Source organism: Panthera uncia, chromosome X, assembly GCF_023721935.1.
Source record: "Panthera uncia isolate 11264 chromosome X, Puncia_PCG_1.0, whole genome shotgun sequence".
In the NCBI taxonomy this organism is placed as follows: Eukaryota; Metazoa; Chordata; class Mammalia; order Carnivora; family Felidae; genus Panthera; species Panthera uncia.
This window is the reverse complement of record NC_064817.1, coordinates 40,587,166-40,603,579: the sequence shown is the minus strand read 5'-3', so window position 1 is coordinate 40,603,579 and position 16,414 is coordinate 40,587,166. Positions and strand designations below refer to the sequence as shown.

Sequence of the window (16,414 nt, the reverse complement as noted above, 5' to 3'; positions counted from 1 at the left end):
GGAAGATAAATCACAGCCAGAACGTGCTCATAGCCACTTTGGAGGTGTTCAAAGGGGCCTCAAGTCTTTGGTTCCTATCCATGTCCTACCTTTACAGTCTTTGCCATGATTGTCTCATTGGAAGTATGACATTCAAGGGGACCATCTCAGCAAGACCCTTAAACTTACCCCATCAATGTTAGTTCAGTGTCAAGGCCAATTTCTCTCCGCTACTGTGGCTAATATCATGAAGTATGTTTGCCAACCTCCAGTCTTATTACGGTTATCTCAAATAATGGCAAGCTATGTAGAATTTCCTTCATTGGTTTGTCCATTTTGATAAGGGTTCCCATAGTGGCTTCAGATGAACATGAAATGAACACTGTAAAAAGCTAGTCATGTTCCACCAGAAAGCAGAGGGGAAGACTTTTGGCTGCAAGAAAATACAATTTGACATAAACATACTGCAAAGAGAGTTATTACAGCTTATTTAAACAATAAATCAGGCCCTTGACAATGTCACCGAGGCATACTATTAAAAAGTCAGCACTTTTTTTTTTTAAGAGGAATTTTTAGGGGTGCCTGGGTGGTTCAGTCAATTAAGCATGTGAGTTTGGCTCAGGGCATGATCTCATGGTTTGTGAGTCTGAGCCCCGTGTCTCAAAAATAAATAAACATTTAAAAAATAAAGAGGAATTTTTAAATATGTATGTATGTATGTATGTATGTATTTATTTATTTTGAGAGACAGAGTGTGCGCACATGATCAGGGGAGGGGCAGAGAGAGAGGGAGAGAGAGAATCACAAGCAGGCTTCACACTGTCAGCACAGAGCATGATGTGGGGCTCAATCCCACAAACCATGAGATCATGCCCTGAGCCAAAATCAAGAGTCGGACGTTTAACTGAGCCATCCAGGTGCCTCGAAAGTCAGCACTTTGTAATTCCCAAATACAGAAATGAAGAGAAGGACATCTCCTTTATTAAACAAAATGATCTCTCTCTTAGATAAATGAAACAAACCATCTCTTCATATGGATTTCTGCCCTTTCGGTTCTAAGGTATCCATCAAATGAATTATCTTTTTCATAGCAAAAGTTTGGTTACTGCAATTCTGAAATCTCCCTGGTGAAATTATGCCAGTTAGAGAGATAAACATAGGTGTTGACATTTCACTGAGAAAACATGAAGGAAGCAGGTATGTGGCCAGGAGGAGGCAGTTTTAGACTGAGGAGATCCCACAAGAATTGCAATGCACCATAAGGATGGTGCTTGTGTAACTGTGTCTCCAGATTTTGGCCAAAGGCCAATCATCACTGATCATGGGCCAGGAATAAAAACTCTCCTGACTCTGGGAAGATGAAACTAAACAAAACAATTCTCAGGGACACAAAGACAAAACTGACAAATTCATGTAAGTGTTGTTCGTTTTATTGTGAAATATACATAACATCAAATTTACCATCTTAACCATTTTTAAGTATACATTTCAGTAGTATTAAATACATTCATAAGATTGTGCAGCTATCACCACCATCCATCTCCATAACTTTTTTTATCTTACAAAATGGAAACTCTGTACTCATTGAACACTAACTCCCTATTCCCCTTCCTCCTGACAACCCACCATTCTACTTTCTGTCTCTGTGATCTTGACTATTCTAAGTACCTCATATACGGGGACTCATACAGTATTCATCTTTTGGGGACTGGCTTATCTCACTCAGCATAATGTCCTCAGTGTTTATCCATGTTGTAGTGTGTGTCAGAATCTCCTTTCTTTAGAAAAAAAATATTTTAATGTTTATTTTTGAGAGAGAAACAGAGGCAGAGCTTGGGTGGGGTGAAGGGCAGAGAGAGAGAGGGAGACACAGAATCCGAAGCAGGCTCCCGGCTCTGAGCTGTCAGCCCAGAGACTGATGCGGGGCTCAAACTCACGAACTGTGAGATCATGACCTGAGCAGAAAGTGGACACTCAACTGACTGAACCACCCAGGTGCCCAGAATTTCCTTTCTTAAAGGCTGAATAATATTCCATTTTAGGTATAGATCACATTTTGCTGATCCATTCATCCTCTGATGGACAGTTGTGTTGCTTCCATGTTTTAGCTGTTGTGAATAATGCTGCTATGAACATGTGTGAACAGATACCTATTTGAGACTGCTTCCACATAAGATTTTCTAATGGTGATCCAAGCCTTGTTTGTCCAAAGGATGCTGGTCTGAGGAAACCTGAGCTCCTTAGCCTCCCAGGGCCAGCTTGAGAATAAATGTGTCAGGGCCATTTTTTTTGTCTTCCTATAGACTTTTCTTTTTGTTGTGTAGTAACAATCAACTATGTAACTAAATAGAACACTTATATATTTACTATACACAATTAGACAGACCATAGGAGCAGGTGGTAGAAAGCTACAAAACAATTTTCCAAGTAACAATACATATCTGATCAGATAACCACAGTCCCAGGGATCCTTATTCCTAGGAAAACAAATAAAACAAATAAACCCAATGCAGGGGGCCTCACTGAAATGTCTAGATTCAAGTCACTGTGAACTTCCTTCCAAGCATGGGCGGGGAGGTGACTTAATTAGCTGGAGACACAAGGGGTTGCAGATAGGAACACTATTACTGAGTTGAAGGTCACAGAGCAGGGAAGTGAGGGTTTCTGCTGAACCTCCTTCATTTATGTTAATGCACATCAGTCAAAGACCATCAGAACACAGCTGCAGTCAAACCAAATTGGGTTTATTGGCTTGCTGCAGTGAGGGAGCCCACACACCATAGGGAACTGTGGAGTATCTGAAAAAGGGGTGTTGGAAGTGAGTGATTATGGGATTTGAGTTTATGTTAGATGGCTTTTGTAGCTTTCAGGGTACAGTCTTGCACTAATTTTGTTAAATTTGTTTCTAAGTGTTTTTATTCTTTTGGATGCTATTGCAACTGGAATTGTTTTCTTTTTTTTATTTATTTATTTTTTTTAAACTTTTTTTTCAACGTTTTTTATTTATTTTTGGGACAGAGAGAGACAGAGCATGAACGGGGGAGGGGCAGAGAGAGAGGGAGACACAGAATCGGAAACAGGCTCCAGGCTCCGAGCCATCAGTCCAGAGCCTGACGTGGGGCTCGAACTCACGGACCGCGAGATCGTGACCTGGCTGAAGTCGGATGCTTAACCGACTGCGCCACCCAGGCGCCCCTGGAATTGTTTTCTTAATTTCAGTTTTTGGATTGTTCATTGCTAGTGTATAGAAATACAATTGAGTTTTATAATATTGATCTTATATCCCGCAACCTTTCTGGTCTCATTCATTAACTCTAATGGGTTTATTGTGGATTCCTTAAGATTATCCACGTGTCAGATCATGTCATTTGCAAATGGAAATAATTTCACTTCTGCCTTTCCACTACGGATGCCTTTTTTTCTTGCCTAAGTGCCCTGGCTAGAACCTTCAGTACAATGTCAAATAGAAGTGGTAGAAGTGGTGAGGGAACATCCTCATCTTTTTTCTTTTTTAAGTAAGCTCTACGCCCAATGTGGGGCTTGAACTCATCATCCTGAGATCAAGAGTCACATGCTCTACCAACTGAGCCAGCCAGGCACCCCTGGAACATCCTTGTCTTGATCCCGATCCCTGCAGGAAAAATTTTCAGCCTTTTACTGTTAAGTATGATGTTAGCTGTGGGGTTTTGTCCTTTAACCAGCTGAAGAAGTTCTCTTCTATTTCTCGTTTGTTGATGATATGTTACTTCCCACCTTAACACAACATACTTACAAGGACATTAGCTCACAGTTCCTTAACTGGGATCTCCGCTTAGGGTCTCACAAAACTGAAATGAAGGTGTTGGGAAGGGCTGCAGCCTCATCTGAGGCTTGACTGGGGAAGGATTCAAGCCCACCCAGGTCATTGGCAGAATTCAGTTCCTTGCAGTTGAAGGACTGGGGGCTTTGATTTCTTGCTGGCTGTCAGCTGGTGGCCACCTTCAGTTCCTAGAGGCTACCTAGAGGTAAGGGAGTGGGAATCACCTCACAACGTGGTCATTTCAATAGAGTACACAGTTAGTTAGACATCAGCTGGAGGCAAAGACAGTGATAAATAGGTGACACATTAGAAGCCTGAGGGCAGGGGTGCCTGGGTGGCTCAGTCAGGTAATGTCCAATTCTAGATCTCAGCTGAGGTCATGATCTGACAGTGAGTTCGAACCCTGCATCAGGATCTGTGCTGATGGTGTGGAGCCTGCCTGGGATTCTGTCTCTCCTTCTCTCTTCCCCTCCCTCACTTGTGTGCTCGCGCACTCTCTCTCTCTCTCTCTCAAAATAAATAAACTTTAAAAGAAGTCTGAGGGCACAACACCCTGACTTTGTGGCTTTTAGCATCCGGGCCTTACAACTTCCAATACCCCAGGGCTGACAGACCAAGAGCCTCAGGTGCAGAACATGCACTTTTCTCTTCAACCTCTGCCCCAGGGTAACCTATAGCTCCATTAAAATATGTTTGCATTATGGTTTCAACCCCCACACCAACAGCCTCTCCTCCCTGGGGAAAGATGGCTGTGACAGTTCCATCAAGAACCTTGTAGGGCCAAAAACTTCCCCTCCCAACTGGTAAGAAGAGTCCCTTAGATGAATGGAAAAAACCTCAGTTGGAGACCACCCAAGCTATGACCCATACCCTCTGCAAACATAAAAAGAAAAGACACCCCTAGCCCTGGAGTAGTTGTTGCCTCTGGGCTTGCCCACCCTCCCTTCTTGACAGTGTATTGTCCTTAATAAACTGCTTTGTGCTTGCTACCTTCCTTCTGTCTGTCTTTCTTTGAGCAAGGATCATCACAAGAGTCTTTCCTGGGGAATCCAAGAACCCAGACCTCCATTCACACAAATGCAGACTCTCCCATCCGTAACAGTGTCAACCTCATTTCTAATATAATTATGTACACGTAAGCCCATATATCTGCTCACCTTTGGTTATGCACACTTTCAAAGGGAAGGGGATTACACAACATTGTGGACACCAGAGGGCGCCTGGGTGGCTCAGTCAGTTGAGCATCCGACTTCAGCTCAAGTCCCCCCGTCTGGCTGGCTGCTGTCAGCGGGGAGCCTGCTTTGGATCATCTGTCTCCCTCTCTCTCTGTCCCTCCCCCCTCTCAAAACTAAATAAACATTAAAGAAAGAGAAAAAGATTGTAGACACCAGGAGGCAAGGATCATGGGAACCACCTTAAACATGTGTTCATCACACTGTGGCTGGGTATATCATCTTCAGGTCCATAAAGGGATGTGTATAATGATTTTCATTGTAAAATTGTTATACTGCAGAGATGGAGACAGAATCAATGGGTTAGATATACTCACAGCAACATAAATGGGTCTTTCTTTTCTTCACTTTTAATTTATGCCGTGTTAGCATACTTTGTTTTAATTCCAGAATGAAAATAATCTTTATCTTTTTATCTAATTTTAATAGTAATACATATCCATTGCAACATTTTTCAGACAGCAGAGAGAAGTGTGAAGGAGAAACTGACAAACCATTATTTATTGCCTCACCCCGAAATAACTACTAACATTACTTTCCCAACATTTTTTGCCCAATGGATACACAAATTTTACCAGTTTTGTTTCTTTTGATATATCATTTTAAGTGACTTGAAATCCTTTCTTGAGCAATATATGGGTGAAATCTATGTATCTATGTATCTATCCTCGCCCACAGTAGCGAGTAACTGTTTATTCACTGAACAAGTCATATATCTCCTCCCAGGGAGGGAGAGGTGGGGACCAGACCCCCATTCCACTCCACTGAGTCCATTTTTCTTGCCTGTCTGCTAAGGGACAGCAAGGTCTGTTGCCTCGGCAACTGCCCTCCTACTGCCATGGCAACCGCCATCTCAGGCTCCAGCTTTCCACCTTGCCCCTTGGGCATCTCCATGGCGATGGGCTGGATGGAGGGGCTGCTGGTGCTCCCAAGCTGCGCCTGCGTGGAGTGGCGGCAGAGGGGGTGGGCAGGGGAGGGCCGGGTTCCCTGGTGTGCGCAGCCGCAGAGCACCGCAGCCTTGCCCGCTAGCCCAGGTGCTGCGCATTTGCCAGCCAGTCCGCCCGTCCGGAGCCCGGCTCGCTGGGGCAGCATGGCGTGGTCGCCACTGCTCGGCGGGCCGCGGGCCGGGGGCGTCGGCCTTTTGGTGCTGCTGCTGTTGGGCTTACTTCGGCCTCCCCCTGCGTTCTGCGCACGGCCGGGAAAGGTGGGACACCAGTCGGGTTCGGGGTGGGGGTGGGGAGAAGGGTGCTGCAGGCAAGGGTCTGCGCTCGGCTGCTGGCCCTTCATCCTCGCTGGCCCTTGCTCCCGGACGTGCGGGGAGGTCGGTCAGGGTGGCCTGGGGTGCAGCCGCCAGTCGGCGCCCAGGCCATGCCGGACTCGGTCTCTGGGTGTGTGGGTGGCGGTGTGCGGGGCTCGCCTGGCAGCCGCACCCAGCCCATCCTTGGCACTTGGTGCAGGCCGGGCCTCGCCCCGCCGTCGCCTGTGCGCTTTCCATGGGACTAGCGCGCATTCGGGAAGGGAGTGCGCGCACCGGTCTGTGTGCACGAGATGCGATGACAGGGGCGTGAGAACGTGATGGCCCTGTAAGTGTGTGTCCTTTGATGTCAGCGCTTCCAAGCGTCCATGCAGAGGTGCGGTTGTGGGTCTGAGTATGCATCGTGTGTGATGCCGGTGGTGTTCCTGCGCGTGACTTGTCTCAGTGACACCGTGTGTTGGTGAATCCTGTGGTGATGACTGACCTTTGGGCGTGTCTATGTGTGTGTGAGACAGAGAGAGGGAGAGAGAGAGAGAGAGAGAGAGGCGGGGGGGGGAGGAGAAAGAGATTTCATCTTTTGAGAGGGAATACTTTTTGCATTCCCATGTGCACATCCCATTTGGGTTCTGTTGGACCGAGTGACCAGGATTTTGTATGGGTGTTCATGAGGCTGTTTCTCTGTCTCTTTGTGGAGCTGTGTCATTGTGGGGAGAGGAGCCATGATGTCTCTGTGCTGCATTGTGTCTTTAAGGATGGTGCGTGTCCACGCATCTGGGTAGCTTGGCGATTGTAACTGCATGAGCAGCCGTGTGTGTGAACGTGTGCGGTTCCTTGTGTGTGGATGTGGCAGTTTTGCGTTGCACATGTGACATCTCAACGCCTGCTAGTCCATGTGAGTGTGTGTGAGGTTGTGATTGCTGGTGAGTGTGTGGTTCCCCAGGGGCTGAGGAGTTGTGGCGCACAGGGCGCTTGGAGCACAACATCCTCCAACTCTTCAGCGCTGTCAGCGTCAAGGATGGGGGATTTAAGAATTATTAAATATTTTACATATGGCGTAATATAGTTAACATACATGTATGATGTAGCGAATAATGATAAAATAACCCCCATGTCTACCCACCACTCAGTTTAAGAAATAGAGCATGATCAGTAGTTAGAAGCCTCTGGTGCCCCTGCGCACAGCAACCCTCTCCTCCAGAATCATTATCCTGTATTTTCTGTTCATTGATTCCTTACTTTTTAAAGGAATCCTCATATAGGTATATATGTCTAAACAATATGTTGTTTTAGCCTTTCCTCATAGAAATGGAATCATGCCAGGCATCTGGCTCCTAGTTGTCACTAGGGGTCACTAGGAAGTCATCAGGATGTCTTAGGCCGCCTGAAATCCAATTCCAACCTCCTTTTTGTTTTTGTTTTTGTTTTGGCTGTGCATCGGTTGTGAGATGCGTCCACCATCCACATTTCCACATTGAAGTGCATGGCTGTAATTCGTTTACAAAAGTCAATTGCTGCATAATATTTTATTTTATGAGTATATTGTCAGTATATGTGTATATCATGGTTTTATAAATGCATTCTCAATAAGCCCATAGACATCTGGGTTGTTTCCAGGCTTTTGTCCTCCCCTTCTCCACTTTTATGCTATTTCAAACAGTGTACCACCCCAGGAGTGGGTCACAGGATTTGTGCGTCTTTTTAGACATTGCCAAATTGTTTTTTCAAAGTTATTCTCGCAGTTGAATTCCCACCAGCAGTGTATGAGAGTTTCCATTTTTTCCACAGCCACGCCAACATTGGACATTATTAGACAGTTTGATTTTTGGCAATCTTTTGGACGCACTGTGCATAGTAGCTCATTGGCATTTTAATTTGCATTTTCCTCACTACTAATGAGGTGCCCTATGTCTCCTATTTAGTAACTGAGTTTCATTTTTTGTGAAATATTTGATCATCAGTTTTCCCTAGGTTTAGTTTGTTTGCCTCTTTGCTTTTTAGGCATTCTTTGTGTATCTGATGCCAATCCTTTATTCGTGTTGCAGGCATCTTCTCCCATTCACTCTATTTGTGGTGTCTTGGGATAACAGGAAATCCTTAATTTGAATGGAGTCAAACGTATTCATCTTTTCCTTTCCATTGCTCCCGCATTAGGATCATTTGTTGTCCCTGCATGAGTCTTTGAAGGAGTTGATCCTGTCTGCTCGGAGTGTCCCTTCCATTGTGTAGCAAGTGTCAAGATCTGTTCAATCTTATCACTTCCTTCTGCTCTATTGAATCTGCTATTTAACTGGCCTGTTTTAAATTTTTTTTAACATTTCATTTTCAAGTAATCTCTACAGCCAACGTGGGGGGCTCAAGCTTACAACCCCGAGATCAAGAGTCCCACGCTCTTCTGACTGAGCCAGCCAGGCGTCCCTTGCCTGTTTAATTTTTAATTTCATTTAAAACATATTTCTAGGGGCGCCTGGATACCTCAGTCAGAAGAGCTTGCGACTCTTGATCTCGGGGTTGTAAGTTCGAGCCCCCCACGTTGGCTGTAGAGATTACCTAAATAAAAACAAAAACAAAGAACAAAACATATTTCTAGATGTTCGATGTGTTTCTTTTTCAACTCTTCATGGTCATTTTTATGGTCTTTTGTTCCTTACTCGCACTTTTGATACCTTTTTAAAATTTCTTTAAACTTTTTGAAATTGTTTTAAAATTGTCCAAATTGAAAATTAGTCATTGGGTAATTTATTCTAAAGAAAGACGTACACACAAGCCAAATAATATATGAACAAGGTTATTTATCCCAACATGATAAGAACAGCAAAAGATTGGGGGCACCTGGCTGGCCTAGTGGGTGAAGCGTGAGGCTTTTGATGGGGCTGAGTTCAAGCCCCACTTTGGGTGTAAAGATTACTTAAAAAATAAAATATTTTAAAAAAAGAATAGCAAAAGATTGGAAACACCCTAAATGTCCATCAATTGAAGACTAGTTAAATAAAATATGTACATCCACAGGAAAACAATTCAATGCAGAGGAAAGAAGAGAGGGAGAGGGAGAGAGGAGGGGGAGAAGGAGACAGGGAGATGGAGGAAGAGAGAGAGGAAGGGGAGGAAGAGAAGGGAGAGAGAGAGAGAGGAAGGGAGGGAGTGAGGAGAAAGAAAAGGGATAGGGAAAAGATGAACTTAAAGGTACTGATCTAGATATAGATTCCAAAGTTCAAGGTGCAGAGCAGTCTGCTATCTCTTGGGTAACACAAGTGAACAATAAATAGGAACCCATAAAATGCAGATATGGTTCTTCTAGTCCATAACATCAATATAGAAAAATCTATGGCTGTCATGTCTGCCATCACCACTCCTGTTAAAAAAAAAGAAAAAGAAAAAGAAAAACTGTTCTTCAGCAGCCCTGGGGCAAATTGAATCACTAGGAAACCATTGCGGGGTTGAGGATCTATAGGGGGCTTTGGTTGTCTTAAGTGTATCTGGAGATATTTGGGGTCTCCAGTGGCCTTAGGGGTGTCTGGGTATATCTGCGGGGCCACAGTGCCTTTGGTGGCATCTGGGGATTTTCGAGGTCCATGGAGATCCCCTGGGTGGGTCGGTGGGGGGGGGGGGGTCCCTGGCCTGACGGACGCTGACATCTCTTCCCCCACCTCCTCGTCCTCGTCTTCTGGCAGGAACTCCGCGGCCTGGGCGCAGCCTCGTCGCCCATGGCGGAGGCTGGAGCTCCCCGCCGCTTCCGGCGAGCAGTGCCCCGCGGCGAAGGGGCGGGGGCTATGCAGGAGCTGGCGCGGGCGCTGGCGCACCTGCTGGAGGCCGAAAGGCAGGAGCGAGCGCGGGCAGAGGCGCAGGAGGCCGAGGATCAGCAGGCGCGCGTCCTAGCACAGCTGCTGCGCGCCTGGAGCGCACCCCGCACTAACGACCCCGCGCTGGGCCTGGAGGACGACCCCGACGCGCCCGCCGCGCAGCTAGCCCGCGCCCTGCTCCGCGCCCGTCTGGACCCTGCAGCCCTCGCGGCCCAGCTCGTCCCTGCCCCTGCTCTCAGACCCCGGCCCCCAGTCTACGACGACGGCCCCACGGGCCCGGATGCAGAGGACGCCGGCGAGGAGACGCCAGATGTGGACCCGGAGCTGCTGAGGTAGCCCAGCAATGGGCGGGCAGGGGGCGGTGCCTGCATCCTGCTGGGGGAAGGAAGGGGAGGGGGACGGCTGGGGCCTGCCTCACAGCGTGCTGCCAACACCTAGGCCCTGGGACCCTAGGAGGGAGTGAGGAGCTGGACCCAGGGTGTAGAGTCAGAGATGTCTGGCTGGGGAGAAAGTGGGGGAAAGGGACTCTCGGTCCCGGGGAGGAGGCTCCAATGTCAGCTTCCTGGGGGGAGTAGTGGGGGGCAGGGAAACTATAGTTTCTGGGATGGGAGGCAGGGACAGCTGGAAAGCTGTGGGCTGGGGACGCCTGGGTGGGGGGGAGGCTGGTGACTGCCGGGTCCCCAGGCAGTATGGGTTGCAGGGTCATCTGGGACCTAGGCCCGCGATGTTGATGAGCGGGCACATTCTCCGTGCCTTCCACTCGGCTCTCCTGCAGGTACTTGCTGGGGCGGATCCTGGCGGGGAGCGCGGACCCCGAGGCTGTGGCTGCCCCGCGCCGCCTCCGCCGCGCCGCGGACCAGGATCTGAGCCCGGAGGTGCCCCCTGAGGGTGTTCTGGGGGCCCTGCTGCGGGTGAAGCGCCTGGAGAACCCTTCGCCCCAGGCGCCGGTGCGCCGCCTCCTGCCCCCCTGAGCACCGCCTGAATCCTGCGCGCCCTCCGGCCCAGGACCACTCACCCCAACACCCTTACCTGCACACTGAGAGCGGCTTACCCCGTCAGCTGCAGTTGCTGCCCTTGGACTCCCAAGATCCCCGCCCTTGCCCCCACAATAAATGCGATCTAAAGCAGCTGTTTGCTTGTCTGAGTGGCAGTTTCTAGGGGGCTGGTGGGCTGTATGGTGATGGCTGCCCTTAGACAAAGGCATAGGGACCCCTGCCCTGGGGCGGTAGAGACACCCTCCCCCACTCTAAAGCCTCTTCTCGCAGGAGGCGGCATCCATAAAGACAATGGTAGTAACCACCCAGATCCCATGCCCCACTCCGGAAGGCTTGGAGGACTCTTTCAGGGGCCCGCAGTAGCATCTTTCTAGGGTCCATCCTTCTGAGGACCGAGGGGTGGCTGTGAGGTGGGAGCAGAGGTTGGGCTGTACGGAGGGGGGGTGGTGTCCAGAAGCACACGTGAGCGCTTCCAGATGCAGGGAGGGGCTCCCAGTGGGAAGAGAGGGAGCAAGCTGCAGGCCTTATCCCGGCTTGGAACTCCGAGTCTGAGAAATTAGAACCTGGGGCTCCAGGTCATTAACAAAGTGTCTTTGTCAGGGGAGAAAGCTAGGGTGCATTGAGTTAGCTTGATCTCTAATGTTGACATACTGAGTTCCACAGTATAGAGGCTCGCTCTACCTGTACTCTCACCCAGCCCTGCACTATTGGGAGTTGGTGTGGTGGTAGTTGGTTTATGCTCCTGCCCTTTGCACTGGCTATTCCCTCTGCCCCAGGTTACCTGCGAATTTTTGCTCAAATGTCACCTACTCGATAAGGCTTTCCTCGACCTCCCCCACTTTTTATTCCTACACCTGCCTTATGTTAGATCTAGGAGGGCAGGGATTTTTAAGTGTCTGTGCCTCTCCATCCTTTGCATTCAAAGCAGGGCCTGGCACACAGTGGGCTCCCCCCGCCAGCATTTCTTGAATGAAAGAAATCTCACAAGTAACATTCTCCCCAGTTTCACTCCCACCCACAGAACACTTGGCACAGAGGCAGCTTTGAAACCTGAGAACACCATTTATTTTTGCACAAAATCTCTTAGCTCAACAGTAACCAGTACTATGCCCTACATTATCAGATGCCCATCACCAAACAAAAAACTCCCCGAGAGAGAGAGGGATTCATCTATCCCCCGTACACCAACAGTGTCCCCACACAGCTAGCTGCTCCCGAGGTTGCATGTCTAGGAACCACCACCCTGGCCTGGGGGAGGGCCGCTTTTCTTGACCAAGATCTTTAGGCCACGGAGCAGCCGCAGCGGCACATGGCCTTCTCGTGCCGGCCCTTCTCCCCACCTGGCCCTGCCACGGCCTCTTTTGCCATGGCCTCCCGGACCTTTTGGATCTCATGGATGAGCAGGGTGAAGGCCTCCTCTACACCTTGCCGCGTCTTGGCTGAGGTCTCCACGAAGGGGGCTCCCCAGCTCTTTGCAAGGGCTGCAGCGGCCGCACGAGCGTCTCCGGTGCTGGTCACAAGGTCACACTTGTTGCCCACAAGGACCAGGGGCTGGGTGTGGTGAGGGCCCCAGGTGGCCCGCATCTGCTGCAGCTGGGCTAAAGACGAGGGGTCATCCAGGGCGAAGACCCCCAGCACACCATCCCCGATCGCCACACACTGGTCACGCAGGGCCCTATGGGTGGCCTGCCCTGCCGTGTCCAGGACATTCAGAATGCAGCCCCCGTGGCCCAGGGCCACCTCCTTCCAGTAGGAATCCTGGATCGTGGGGTCGTGGTCTTCCACGAAGCACTGGTGGTTCAGCTGGATGGTGAGCGCACTCTTGCCCACGCCACTCGCGCCCACCACTACCGCCTTGTACTCAGGCAGCTGCTTGCTGACACCCTTGGGGGGTCCCTGCGCCCTCTGGCTCTCCTCCTGGGAGCTAAGGCTCCACGTGCCCAGGCCCAGATCAAACATGTTAGGCTTTCTTGGCAGTGCCATTACCCCGTGGGCAGCTCAGGGAAGGGATGTGAACACCAGACCCTACGAGGGAAAGAGAAGAAAAGACAATGGGGACGGGGGTAGGTTAGGCAAGACCATTTGGGGGCAAGGGGACAGTTGGGTGGCATCGCATCACTTTCCCTAAGGGCCTAGGTGTGTGCGAATCACCCTCTAATATGCTATATACATTATTTATGTTGCTTAATTTCTGTCTCATTCCCTCTATGTGAAGGCAGTGATTTTAAAAAGTTTTATTTACTTTTAATTGATAGACCATAAAGCTAATCCAGTTAAAGTGCACAATTCACTGTTTTTTAGTATATTCAACTGTTCTGCAACCATCACCATAATCTTTTTTTTTTTTTTTTCCCTTTAAGTAATCTCTACACCCAACACGCGACTCGAACCTACAACCTCGAGGTCTGGAGTCGCATGCGCCCCCACCATCACCATAATCTACTTTTAAAATATTTCCATCACCCGGAAAAGAAATCTCCTGCCCATTAGCAGTCCCTCCCTGTTCCGGAGGAGGGAGAGCAGGGATTTTGGTCAGTTTTTATTTGGTTTTGTATCACTGTTGATTGATCCCCAAGCCCCACATAGTGCCCCATCACATATTATAAGCTGAGCAACATTCCTGCCCCCAGGGAGTTTGTATTCTAAAAGGTGGAGACAATAAACCAAGTAAATCAGCAAATTATGAGGTCAGCTATCCATTAACATTAGAATTTAGCCTTTATTACCTATTCTGCATACAGCTATTGAGAACCTACTGTGTGGCAAGGACAAACAACTGGGAAAATTGTTACCAAACCCTGGCTGCCAGGAACTTGTCATTCTAGTCAGGAAAACAGACAACAAAGGGGAATCAGCAAAATGTATCTCAATAGGTGATAAACATGCAGAAGGGGATTGGTTAATGTTAGGCATTCTTATTATTATTTAATTTTCATGCATTATTTCCAGAGTTTTCCTGGCGTGCCAGGCATTGTGATGGGTGTGGGGAAGGAAGGTGGGAGGTGTGGGGGTGGGGAAGTGGCAGCGAACAAAATAGACTAAAATCCCTGCCCTTGGGAGGATTAGATTCTGGAAGTGAGAAAGAGCCGATCAACAAGATAAGCAAGTAAATTATCATGCAGTTAAGGAGAGGATGGGCACACAGCAGGCGCTCAATTAGTGTTAGCTATTAATAGCAAATTACGATTAAATTTATTCAATACACATTCTGGTCTTGGTTCAGTGTGTGGCCTCAGGAAATGCATCATAATGGCTGCTACCTCGGGTCTTTCTGGAAACCCAGGGATGATGACAGTTTGGGGACAGAGGGCGGGTTAGAGGTATCAGTGGGGGGTTCTGTTGAGTTTGAGCTCTGGAGGTCAGGGTTGGGGGGCGGGGCAGATCCCAGATGGGGATCCACCCGTGGGGTTCTCGGTAGATACGCTGGCTCAGAAAGAAGAGCGCGGGAGGGAGGGGGGCATGATAAAAAGGTAAACTGAGGATGGAGCTCTGCGGTACCCGAAGGCTTGGGGGACAGAAAGAGGGAGAAATGTAGCAGCAAAGATAGACTGAGGGGAGAGATCGGATCGGATTCTGGTATGTGCCGACGGTGGAACTCATGGAGAGGATTTGCTCTTGAGTAAAAGGCGGGAGGGGGTGCGGTGGTTCAAGGATAACTATCAGGATTGGGGTCCGGGCAGCTGGGAATCTGAGGGTGTTCTCGCCTGAGGCCAGGGACCTATGAGACGGACTCTGCCCCATTGGCAAAGGGCACCAGGAGTGATAAGGGGCAGCAGCATTAGTTCCTGGGAGCTCGGCAGGTGCCAGGGGACCCGCATGACGGCCCACTCGACTCTTCCCGCCACCCTGGAGACGCTGGGCCATCACCACCATGGCTGCTTTGTCAGTGCAGGAACAGCGATGCCGGGACAAGCGAGTTGGTGGTGGCGGTGACCGGCCCGAAATCACAGGGCCCACGGGAGATCAACCACAGAGGGGTCTCGCGCTCCCCGGGTGATACCAAGTCACTTGCGGTGGGCCGAGACCTACGAGTGTCACCATAGGGCCTTTGAGACGCTGTGGCCCCACTCGGAGCCGGCTGGCCCATGGTGTGTGGATTCGCCCAGTTGCCAGGGGTGTGCGTCGAGGGGCGGGGGGCACCTGAACTTGAGTCCCTACAAGCCAACACCTGCGCCAGGTCACCCTCCCCTGGACTAAGCTGGGGAGGTGTGGGTGGGGGACCCGCAAGTTTTACCCTAAACTGTCCCCTGACTCTGGCCAGTCCCACTCGTCCAGTTCCTGGAGTCACCCCATTCCCGCCTCTCGGGACAGCAGCCCGCTTCCCGCCCGGCGCGGACACCGGCACCCAGGACTGTCTCCACAAAGGTGGCTGAGTGAGGGGCTGGAGGTGGCTCCTGACCCCTGAGAATGGGAGGCGATAGGGGAAGGCTCCCCCTCAAAGCCTACCTCTGTTGCGCCCTCACAACCCACCGGGAAAAGGCCTCCCTGCCCGGGGCTGGGGCTAGAGGCTTGTTGGCCCGGCTCACCTCAAGTCCTGAGAAAGATGGTTGCGCTCGGGATGCGCTCGGAAGCAAACCGTCTCAGCTCTCACAGGCCTGACAGATGAGATGCTCCAAACCCACCCCCCCCCCACCTCCCACCCCCCACCCCGGGGAGGGGGCGGGGAGTTGGAGGGTGGGGGTGGGAGCCGGAGGGGAGAGGGAGAACGCATGCGCGGTAGCAGGGGGGGGGGGGGGGGGGGCTTCGTGGACACGCCCCCGCCTGGGGTGGGGGGCTGAGTGCGGGAAGGGGCATCCAGCCCCAGCTTACCGTGCGCAAAGGCAGCGGTCTTGAGGGTGCGCTGCTAGAGAGCTGCGGGACCTCCTCGTGTACCCCTGCCTCCTGCTGCACCTCTCCCTTACCTTGTCCCCATCTGGGATGTGACCTCAAGTTTTCAGTGTGCAGAGGGTGTCAAGAGTTTTCACCTGAGCGGCCAGACTTCGGGATATGTATTGACGGGCCTCTTTGAGGCCATCGACCCTGGGCTGCCTCAAGCAGGCTTTTTCAAAGTAACTTGGGGGAGAGCGTTGTGCCCTTGTGCCCATTTCTGAAGGGAAGGAGTTGCAGGGGAGGGATTATTCTGTCAGGGCCTTAGGAATCCGATTTGAAGTGGACAGCTGTCAAAGCATTTCCCAGACTCCCTTGCAGCTATGGCAGTCATGTGACACCATTCTGACCAATCAGATGTATGCTGAGGCTGTTGGGGTGGGGCATCCAGAATGCTTTTTAAAGGGGGATGGAGGAGCTGGCGGCTCAGACCCCTTCCCCTTCTTTACTGGTGGTTATCTTGGAGTCATAAGGTGGCCACGAAGAAAAGT

General features: G+C 50.2%; 2 protein-coding genes across 2 annotated transcripts; one reads left to right on the top strand and one right to left on the bottom strand.

The window, feature by feature from the left end:
• The first annotated feature begins 6,032 nt into the window (after nucleotides 1-6,032).
• Nucleotides 6,033-11,184, top strand: PCSK1N (proprotein convertase subtilisin/kexin type 1 inhibitor). Its single transcript, XM_049643803.1, has 3 exons — nucleotides 6,033-6,214; nucleotides 9,934-10,394; nucleotides 10,838-11,184. The coding sequence occupies exons 1-3, from the start codon at nucleotides 6,101-6,103 to the stop codon at nucleotides 11,031-11,033; spliced, it is 771 nt and encodes a 256-aa protein (XP_049499760.1). The 5' UTR covers nucleotides 6,033-6,100; the 3' UTR covers nucleotides 11,034-11,184.
• Nucleotides 11,185-12,113: 929 nt separating this feature from the next.
• On the bottom strand, nucleotides 12,114-14,479 carry ERAS (ES cell expressed Ras). Its single transcript, XM_049643802.1, has one exon. The coding sequence runs from the start codon at nucleotides 13,038-13,040 to the stop codon at nucleotides 12,339-12,341; it is 702 nt and encodes a 233-aa protein (XP_049499759.1). The 5' UTR covers nucleotides 13,041-14,479; the 3' UTR covers nucleotides 12,114-12,338.
• Nucleotides 14,480-16,414: the final 1,935 nt, after the last annotated feature.

What these genes read in the sequence shown, in the direction of transcription:
- PCSK1N (XM_049643803.1), top strand. Translation starts at nt 6,101, where the DNA reads ATGGCGTGGTCGCCACTGCTCGGCGGGCCGCGGGCCGGGGGCGTCGGC. An exon ending in TCTGCGCACGGCCGGGAAAG is followed by an intron (nt 6,215 to 9,933) that starts GTGGGACACCAG and finishes GTCTTCTGGCAG; the next exon opens with GAACTCCGCGGCCTGGGCGC. An exon ending in GTGGACCCGGAGCTGCTGAG is followed by an intron (nt 10,395 to 10,837) that starts GTAGCCCAGCAA and finishes GCTCTCCTGCAG; the next exon opens with GTACTTGCTGGGGCGGATCC.
- ERAS (XM_049643802.1), bottom strand. Translation starts at nt 13,040, where the DNA reads ATGGCACTGCCAAGAAAGCCTAACATGTTTGATCTGGGCCTGGGCACG.